At 41.2% G+C, this 10,082-nt stretch overlaps 1 protein-coding gene across 1 annotated transcript; it reads left to right on the top strand.

Annotated features, from left to right (window-relative positions):
• The first annotated feature begins 256 nt into the window (after positions 1 to 256).
• Positions 257 to 9,611, top strand: LOC137914061 (heparan sulfate glucosamine 3-O-sulfotransferase 2-like). The gene is made up of 2 exons (XM_068757680.1): positions 257 to 768; positions 8,993 to 9,611. The coding sequence occupies exons 1-2, from the start codon at positions 257 to 259 to the stop codon at positions 9,609 to 9,611; spliced, it is 1,131 nt and encodes a 376-aa protein (XP_068613781.1).
• The last annotated feature ends 471 nt before the right edge of the window (positions 9,612 to 10,082 follow it).

The following is a 10,082-nucleotide window of genomic DNA, read 5'->3' as shown; positions in this document are numbered from 1 at the left end:
GCCCCCCCCCTCTGAACCTGCGCTAATCATATTCCGCTCCCAAGTTTATCTCGCCCAGTTCAGCAGCCTATGAACAGAAATAACGCGACTTGTGCGCACTGGATGCCTCCGAGAAGCCAGCCCCATCCTCACATCAGTCACATGCCTCTCTGTCTGACTTTAAAACATCCGACATCACAAGCAGACTCCGCGCGCAGAGCGAGAAAGGAGGAGGACCCTGATGGAGAACCATGCAGCGCGTTGAACCCATGGAGACATGGCACATAGGTTCCTCTCGTCCACGAGCAGATTCAGCGCCAGACTCGCCTTCGTGTTCACGGTGTCACTGTCCTGCACCTATTTGTGTTATAATGTCCTCTTTGGTCGCAGCGCAATCATGACAAACCAGGGCTACGAGGGGAAGCGGTGTCCGCCGAGCAAGAACACGGGAGGGAAGAAACTTCTGGGGAAATTGGACCTTTGCGCTTCGCTGGAAGTGCGCTCCGCTCTGGATGAGTCTGCCGTCCAGCGAGGATCGGGCGATCTCCGCGGGCAAAGTAAAGACCCTGCCGCGTCTGGGAGTCACTGGTCTGACGTGAAGTTGAAAAACACGAGTGTTGAGCAAAAATACGGGAATAAGAAGCTGCCGAATGCGTTAATTGTGGGTGTAAAGAAAGGAGGCACCAGGGCGGTGCTGGAGTTCATCCGGATACATCCAGATGTGCGCGCTCTGGGAACGGAGCCGCACTTTTTCGACAGAAACTATGACAGAGGGCTTGACTGGTACAGGTGAGAAAAACACTTAAGAATTATTGAGTTCTCTGAATTATCCTGACAAATTGTACTTTTTTTCCTTTCTTCCTTTTTTTAAGATTTAAAATGTGTTGTATTCATGTATAGATGCGTATAGACGCTTTCAGACTGGAGCCAGATCTGCTCTGCCGAGCTCCAGATGGAGCATGTTCTGGATTAAAATATTAATTTCCTATCACGCATGATATAAATTACAATATCTCAGTAAGGAGCACACATTGGCCGCGCCAGGGCATCACGTGTGTTGGCAGGGCAACCAGAAACACACGATGGCATACACAGACCTAAATGCAGCGCATCACTCCCAGCACAGGTTTGATGCACCCCCGATCAGATCGCTGTTCTCCTCAGCACTGCAGATGTTCACTGCCTGTCGGTGCTGAACTGACAGCTCCTTCAGACGGATATGAGATCAGCCAATCAATAACAGCCACCAGCACAGAAGACACATTCATCCCTCATGTTAAACGCTGCCTTTAAACCAGGTACACCAAATGCACAAATGATACTGCTGTATAGCTGAAAGCACAAGAGCTCTCACAAGGCGCAGCGAGCCATGACCTCCCACCCACCCAACCACCCACATCGCTTTTATTTTACTCTTAATCTTCTCTCTCTAGATGACTGGGATTTTCAGACCCTATAAATGCTGATTGAATACGTTGAAAGCACAACTTCAAAAGTTTCATCTCAACTGAAAGATTGGTTTAAATAGGCATGAAATGAGTGAACACAATTCCACAAATGCCTCGATGGAAGCAACCACACAGATCCACTGGTTGTATGGAAGGGTACATACACTCATTTTCATCTTCAAAAGTAAACAGTAATTCATAAATTAAACAGTTAATGCCATCAGTGTGACTGCAGAATCCACTCTCAGCAGCAGCGTGCATTCATGACACATCAGAAATCATGACAACTCAAATCTCCAGCAGAGACGACACTGTTGGAAATTATGGTCAAGTTGGGATTGGCAAAGTCTGAATTTAAGCAAGGATCAAACAAGATCCTAAGTTCATGTGGTTTGACTTTTGGAAATTTACATCAATGGAATACTGCATTCTTGTGACAATCTGACAGTTCATAGACTCCACACAAATAATTTGACAATTCCACGGACACAAAGTTTTTCAACTCGATTGAGTGACACTCGTTGTATTAGACTGGCTCTCAGTAATTACCTGCCACAGTTTTTGGGTTGTTAGCAGAATGTCGCACAAAGTTTCCACTTGATTGGCTGACGCATTTGTCTCTGGAGCACGTTGTGCTGTTCTGCACAAAGTGCTATCAGTTGGAGTACGAGTTTACTCATCAACCGGCTGCAAACAGAAGTATTTGTTGTGAATTAATACATTTGTGTGTGTTTTTTCTTTATTTAATCTTTTGAGTGAGTCCATCAAAGCAAAATTTCAATCATGGGCTTACTAGCAAATAATTAAATTAAATCAAATGTTGAATGCAATTACGCTGCCAATACATGTTATACAAACATCTTTTAAATATATTCATTTCAATGGCAGCCAGTAGAGCTCAAACCAACTCCAAATGTAAAAACAAAATCCTCTCTAATTCAATCAAGTCTTTTTCATTGTTTAAAGATTCCTGGAGTTACCCCCTTATCTGGATCTGTAGCAAATTGTTGGTTCCCAGTTCATGATCTCTGTAAAACTAAAGACATCGTCCTGCCGAGACTAAGAGATTAATGCTCTCACAGAATAGCAGTATTATGAAGCAGCTCAACTTTATGGTGGCTAACATGTTACCGGTATAAGGAAATGAGAAGTTTTTTCAAGGGACATCTGACGGCATTTTAGTGGCTCTGGCGTTACAAGATTTAGAGCGAGGATCAAAGTGATTCATTGCTTTCAGCACTCTATAAAATAAAAGAAACCGTCGTTTCAACTTTTCATCTTCTGTTCATTCCCAGTAGATAATATGTGCTGCACTTGCTGGACCACGCAACACGTGACATTAAAGTCAACGTCAGCTGCAGTGCGCTGGCCGGTTCTGTACACCCCGTCCTCTCTCGCTGAACGCCTGACAGATCATAAGAAAAAAACTGCGACCGTGTTCATTACCGGGCCTTCTGAAGAGAACACACACAGCCTCATTTAGTTCATGTGAGGCTATTCGTGTTACCATACAGCTCCAGAAGACACAGACGCTTCACCACCACCGATTTCCTTGAACTTCTCCAACCACTTCCCCATCCTCCACAGAATCGTAAAGATCAGACAAAAACACATCGCCGTGCACCATCAAGACTTAAAAGGGCATCGCCGCTCTATTGATTTCACAGGAGCAAGCCGCACTTTCAGTAGATTCCTTGAGAGGCTCTGAAATTGTTTGAGAGGCTGCAGCTACATATATTCTCCGGGTCCACATTAATTGGCTCTGGGAGGCTGAAAGCTCTGGAACAGCATCACCAGAAAGGTTGCTGAGGACAAAAGGTTGGATGGCCCTCATTTAAAAATAAAATATAAAAACCCTGCATATTATACAGTCAGGGATGGTAAGGCCTAAGTCTGCATCATTCATGAGCTGTCTTCATTCCAGTGCAGCTCAGACATGCATTGGTTAATGTTACTTACAAAAGGACTCGTTTTCAGTAGTTTCTCCAATGAGGCCAATCTGGCATGCAGAGATGGTTTTTCCTTTATTACAATAGTTTTGGAGAAAAATCGAATCATGCATACATTATAAAATAGTCACATCACAGATTCATCAGCACTAACCAACTTATAGTGTTTTCCTAACTGATTGATTTCATGAAATTCTCATTCAGACAATGTATAGCTTCAGTATCTCAACATCTGTGGGGTAAATTGTTGTAAAAACTGATGCACAAATTTGTGTCTCACTCAAGATTAGTTGCAAAAACAAAGTTAGTCTGTATTTAAGAATTCCTTTTGTGCAGATTTTGAAACACATCCCCGCATAAAACGGATGTATGAACAAATTATGTTTTGCTTGTTAACATGCTAAAACATGGTGTACATGTACATGTTAGCATGTTGTTGTCATGCTTAGCTTTAGTAGGACTGACTCAGTGGTATCGTTGCAGGCACACTCTTGCCTATGAGTTTTGTTTTTCTGTCAAGGTTCAGGACAGAAACGTTTCCTGGACTGCAATAAAAGGGGTTGCAGAGAAAATGACAGAGTTTGCATTTATTGTGCTTCTCCTCCAAAACAGATCTGGTAGAACCAATGAGGGGGTTCAAGTAGTCACCGGGGTGTGAACTCCATTTCCTGCGGGAGACACATAGATCATAAATGATAGCTTCATAAGTCACTTAATGTGTCTGGAAAATAGTGAAATGAATCAGTCCTTGCAACAAATAACACGATCAAATCCGCTCTGTCAGGCATCCTGCAGCTACGCAGCAGTCCTCTCACACTCACAGCTAGTCATCCTGTTAACTTAACTACCCCCCCCCCCATCCTTTGATCAGAGATCAAATCCTGCCTGAGCTTTTCTTCCTTGTCTCCTCTATGCTATGTCCTTCTACTTTCCCACCATCTAAGCAACGAGAAAGGTGTATGCTCTCCATTTCTAAGTACCCTTGACTGTCACTTTGCCGCAGGCGATTCTGTAAATGCGGAAAGAACTTCTTAGGATTTCAGTGTTAACGACAATTGTAGAACTCTCCAAGCTGGTGATTAATAGGAAGGATGTGTGCAGGGGGGCAGGAATTTATCTGCCCGTCATCGGTTAAGACATTCACATTGTTATCAGGAAGGACACGTAATGTTGCATTTCAAGACTATATAAAACAGGTTTCGTCCACCCCACAGTGTCCATCAGGTGACATCCGCAGCCCAGGTGCAGCCAATGCGCCACAATATAAAGCAGAATAGCAACCATAAGCCGTAAGCCTCATCTGGCAGCGTGCAGCTCAGAGGGATTTCAGAGGCTTTCCAGTCTGAGCATCTTCATTTCAGCCTCCCTGGACACTTTCTCATGCCACATGTTAATGTGACAGTTCGTTCCTTAGCTCATTTCAATGTGTTATTGTTGAAGGAGTGCAAGTGTCAGTCATTTCCATCAGCAGAGCAAACCATGAATAATTGTTATTTCAAAGAAATGACAGCGATTAAATCGGTTTTGGTTTGAGGTCAAATGCATTATGCTATTATTATTATTTTGTTTTGCTCTGTTTTGATTCTATATTGAGGCTAAGGAAGACCCTTCACTGCAACACTGTCAGGGTTAGTCCGTCTGCTGTTATACTGCTCTTTAATTAAGTTTGAAAAATGTAATTAGATTTAATTACAAAATAGATGCCTGTTTCCAAGAGCACTAAATTTCTAGTCACGTCTGTTCCTCAGCTCACTGAAGTGGCCACCGGATTGCTGCTTTGCATGGACTGCTCTTTGTTAACTCTTAATAGACTGTTTGGAGGCAGCCGGCCTCCGTGGCTGGTGATTAACGATCAAATGTCACCGCTGCTGTAATCTAAGTGAGTGATACTTTAATAATGGAGCAACCTCTCGCCGATGGAGACCGGATCTGCGCTGTCATATCAAGAAAGAGGAGGAAGCCATTTTTAGGAAGACAATATGAGAATCGCGCAGCATCCAGACGTGCACGATCGACCTGAGTAATACAAACCGTTAATGGGGTTTGACAGCAGGGAAGCTCGTCTGTGTGTGGTATTGGCTTTTCAGGACATTTCGGGACAAATGGTTTGTGTAAGAGACAATTTAATTAAGCCAGTTTGTGAAAGAATGGAAACAAAGTTTGTCACCTGAAAACCTTTATCTGGTCTATTTTTACCTCCGCCAAGGAGGTTATGTCTTTGACAGCGTTTGTCTGGTTGTCAACAGGATTACGGAAAAACTGCTGGATGGATCTTGATGAAAAAAAAATCTGAAGATGGATCTGAATCTTAAGATTCTGTAACTATTAGATTTTAGTTTAAGCCTGTAGCATCATCATTTGTTATTTCACAGTCCAATTTATTTCCCGATCCCTTTAAGACATTCTGGATCACCAAATCTGGAATATGCATCATACATAATATTGTTGTTCCCAACTTCCCATCCTGCACTGGTAAATAAGATTTATTCCTGCAGAAAAGCTAATGATCTTGCTGCAACTACAAATGTACAATTTGAGAAGTTCGAACAGAAAACAAACAAACTTCAGTATAAAGTTTAAGACCTGCCTTGTATTGTATTACTTTTTTTTTATGTGTTCAGTTTTACTTTGCAGTTTCCTGTCGCTACTAAACCTGCTGCCTTGTGTTTTTCTGTAGTTAAAAGTCACTTTGAAAATAATGATATGAACAGAAAGCTGTAATTCTAATTATTCTGGATATGATGAAAGCACTGAACTTCTAAAAACCATAAATAAACGCTCTCAGTGTGACTGTGTTCAGCATGACTGCATACACTACTGTGTTAAAACAAAGACTATTATTTGCTGGTCTGTGAAATGAACAGGGCCTGAACAAACACAGCATGTGATGCTCGTTTTGATCTAGGCATCTCCGCGGTCAGCTGACCTTTACTTGTTCTGATGATCTGCATCCCTGATAAGCCTGAGTTGCTTTTTGCCTTGTTCGACTCGATGCACTCGTCTGGAGCTGAACAGCTTCTTCTTTTCTTTGAAATCAAACATTACATTTAGAGGCAGCGTTTTGTGCTGTGGGTGGATGTCTGAATGTGTTGGGATTTTGTAGAAACTCTAAAGTGTTTCATGTGCTCCCAGTGGAGCTGCACGCTGCTGGAGAATGGTTTATCTGGGTTTGATGGGGAGTTCTTGGTCCTTTTGATATAAAGACACCGGCTCCCAGGACATTGCTGCTCATTAATGATCAGCGATGACGACCAAGCTCGCCGTTGTTAACCTCATCCATCTCAACAGAACTGTTTCAAATGAATGTTTTATCCCTCTCTCTTACCGACTACTAAATCCTTGCAGCTCAAAAATGATTAGAACAGTAAAATGCATCGTTGAAATTGCCATAATGTTCCTTATCGTGAAGGGATGCAATTCCAAAATAAGAGCGCATAATTCACAATAAGAGCACATACCAATCAGCCTTCTTCTGTGTTTAAACAAATAGATGTGTGTATTGTTTCATATCCAGTATGAAACGTTCACACTGATTATATGAAATTTTATTAATAATTCAAGTACTAATGTTTTTAAAACAGCCGGAACCCATTCTGTGAGGTGAGTTGCAGATATGTAGAAAGAATATACCTCTAATCCTGTAGTAACCAAAATAAATGAGCTTTTAAACATGTTGTTCTGTTTGGCCGGGTCTCATTGGCAGCAAAGCACAGATCTTCCACACCTGAGTTCACTTTCTCACCCTGATTAAAATGTCACAGTCAAGCGTGTAATTCAAGTCGACTCTAAGTTTCACAGAGAAATGGAAAAAAAGTCTGTAAATTACACCAAAGAATTTAGTGTTGACTGCGGGAGAATGTGGTAATCAATCAGAGTACTTCACTCAAATGTCAGTTAATCAAGGTGTGTGTGTGTGTGTGTGTGTGTCACTGTCACAGAGTGAGATATTCACTTTAAAGTGTGTTTTAAATTGACTGATAAAGCACTAAGGTTTCAGAAACAGGAAGGATTATAACCTCAAGCCTTTTCCTGTGGAGATGCATTCATGTAGATTTTCTTACTGCTGATAATTTGCTGCCAAGCAAGGATTAAAGAAAGGCCCAAAATTCTATCTTCTAAGTCCAGATTCTGTGTGCGGTGCTGGTACTTACTGGGGGGCATGGGAACAAACAAATCCTTATGGTAGGGTTAGAGGCTCGTAGGAGATCCTCTCATCTACACATCATTCATCTGTGAGGGGAGCAAAATTGTGTGGAACTAACAAGCTGATAAGAAACATACATTTCTCAGCACACAACCAAAGATCTGTTTAGATTATGCTCCACCTGGAAGATGGCTGCAATTTCTTTTTTTAGTGTGAAGCAAGCTGTTTCCCTGTAAATGTGCTGTTCTCATAAAAGATTAATAGCTGCCTATAGTGGCCCTGAGGCACCCAAGCCAGCAACTCGGCCTTCATGAATAAACCTAAAAAGATCTATATTTATATTTCATATGTAACCCATGGATACTCCTACCTTGATAGAGAAAGCATTGAGGTTAGGTTTTAATCAAAGTCTTATTCCAGTGCAGTATTCAATCATCTCTGAGTGGCAGCCTACCTGAAATTCAGAAAGTGGCTCTTGTTTTGTGAGACAGATCAATTCAGGGAATACATCTGTCATAAAAGTAAAAAAAAGAGTAAATAGTAATATGCTGCATTATTCATTCATCCATTCATTCATTCACCAGTATTATTGTGCAGATGCTAATTTTTCTATTTAACTGGGCACCTGTATGGATAATCTGTGAATTTGTTCAAGGCATTTGTTGCCTGAACATCCAACGCTCATTAATCTGCTTTTATCGAACCAAAGTGCTAAAGCAGAATAATGTATTACACTGGGAAGGAAAATTAACATGACAAATATGAGAAACACATAGAAGCATTTGCTCGTAGATTGCTGAGCTATTATTTTGGCAGGATGATGATGATCATTTTGATGCATGATTTTACTGTGCAAGCTGTCCTGGCACCGATGAATATCCAGCCACTATATTAAGATTGTGTTTATTTGGATGTTGTTTGCCATCATTTGACATTGTGTTGGCTGGAAATTTGAAATAATGTCTGCAGTTGGATTTCTTTGAGATGTCATTAAACTTTCCATAACATCAGGTAAATTCTTGTTAAGTAACACGTCCTTTTTGCATGTTTCCTATCCGTTCTGTTTTGCCAGCAGGGTAAATTAATTTACATAACTATAATGACCAGTTCTTAGCTTTAACTTAAGTATTTTCTCTTACTGAATACTTGTACTCCTGCGAAATTCATTTTTACAGCTATAGCGGTTCATGACTTTGCTAACCATTTCTCGGTGGTCGTGTTACATGTAACAGTAATGACTAAGATACAAAAAACACATAAGTACAGAACACATCACAAAACAGCAGCAGCAACAGCAGCAGGAGTAGGGTCTTTATTTGGACCCTAAATGTCGCAGTGTGTAGTAAATTTAAAAACAATGTGGTCATGCTCAAAGAGAAAAATCAAAACAGGAATTTAGAAATATTTGGAGACGGGAGAATAACGATCGCAGATTCATCCATGTGCATTTATTCTTTTCTTTCTCATCCCAGGGGACTAATGCCACGGACACTAGACAGCCAGATCACATTAGAGAAGACTCCCAGCTATTTTGTCACCAGAGAGGCGCCCAGACGCATCGCCAGCATGTCCCATGAGACCAAACTTATTGTCGTGGTGCGTAACCCAGTCACGAGAGCGATCTCGGACTATACACAGACTCTTTCCAAGAAGCCTGACATTCCCACCTTCGATGAGCTGGCCTTTAAGAACAGAAGCCTGGGTCTGGTTGACTCCTCCTGGAACGCCATTCGAATCGGGATGTATATTGTACACCTGGAAAACTGGCTGCAATACTTCCGCCTCTCACAAATACATTTTGTGAGCGGGGAACGACTAATCACAGATCCAGCGGCGGAAATGGGCCGGGTTCAGGACTTTTTAGGACTGAAGCGAATAATCACAGACAAGCACTTCTACTTTAATCGAACCAAAGGCTTCCCCTGTCTGAAGAAACCGGAGAGCAGCAGCCAGCCACGCTGTCTCGGCAAATCCAAGGGCAGGACTCATGTACAGATTGAAGAGGAGGTCATAGAACAGCTGCAGGAGTTTTATAGGCCATTTAATATTAAATTCTATGAAACTGTGGGACAAGACTTCAAGTGGTACTGAAAGTGCCATACAGAAGCAAAGATGATATTTTAAATGGTTGCTTCTGGAGATAAATGTAAAGAAGGGTGTTGTCTGCAAAATGTTGAAATGACAAATTTTAACCTTTGTAAACTGATTTATGTATAGGTTTAGAAAACTAAATAAAACAATTAAAATATATTTAAAATAATATAGTTTCACATAAGGTTTGGCTCATTCTGACAAGTGCCATTTCTTTGAAAGAATATACAAAAACATTTATTTATAAGATATATACATTTATTATAGGTCAACTAGCACCAGGAATCGCTGCTTTTCTGTTGATGAATTGCTTATGAATTCATCCTTTCAAAGTGAACCGCTGGCTTTAATGTTAAGTTGATTTCTTAACATGAATTTGGTTATTCTGTAAAGAGTTTTATCTCCTTGCTGAAACAAGGTCCCAAGAAAAGGTGATATGTTGAATCAGTGTACTGCAGCTGAAGAAAAACA

The sequence above is a fragment of the Brachionichthys hirsutus genome, unplaced genomic scaffold (genome assembly GCF_040956055.1).
Source record: "Brachionichthys hirsutus isolate HB-005 unplaced genomic scaffold, CSIRO-AGI_Bhir_v1 contig_847, whole genome shotgun sequence".
Taxonomy (NCBI): Eukaryota; Metazoa; Chordata; class Actinopteri; order Lophiiformes; family Brachionichthyidae; genus Brachionichthys; species Brachionichthys hirsutus.
The sequence above is the reverse complement of the archived record's forward strand: the minus strand, read 5'-3'. Positions and strand labels throughout refer to the sequence as shown.

What these genes read in the sequence shown, in the direction of transcription:
- LOC137914061 (XM_068757680.1), top strand. Translation starts at nt 257, where the DNA reads ATGGCACATAGGTTCCTCTCGTCCACGAGCAGATTCAGCGCCAGACTC. An exon ending in AGAGGGCTTGACTGGTACAG is followed by an intron (nt 769 to 8,992) that starts GTGAGAAAAACA and finishes TTCTCATCCCAG; the next exon opens with GGGACTAATGCCACGGACAC.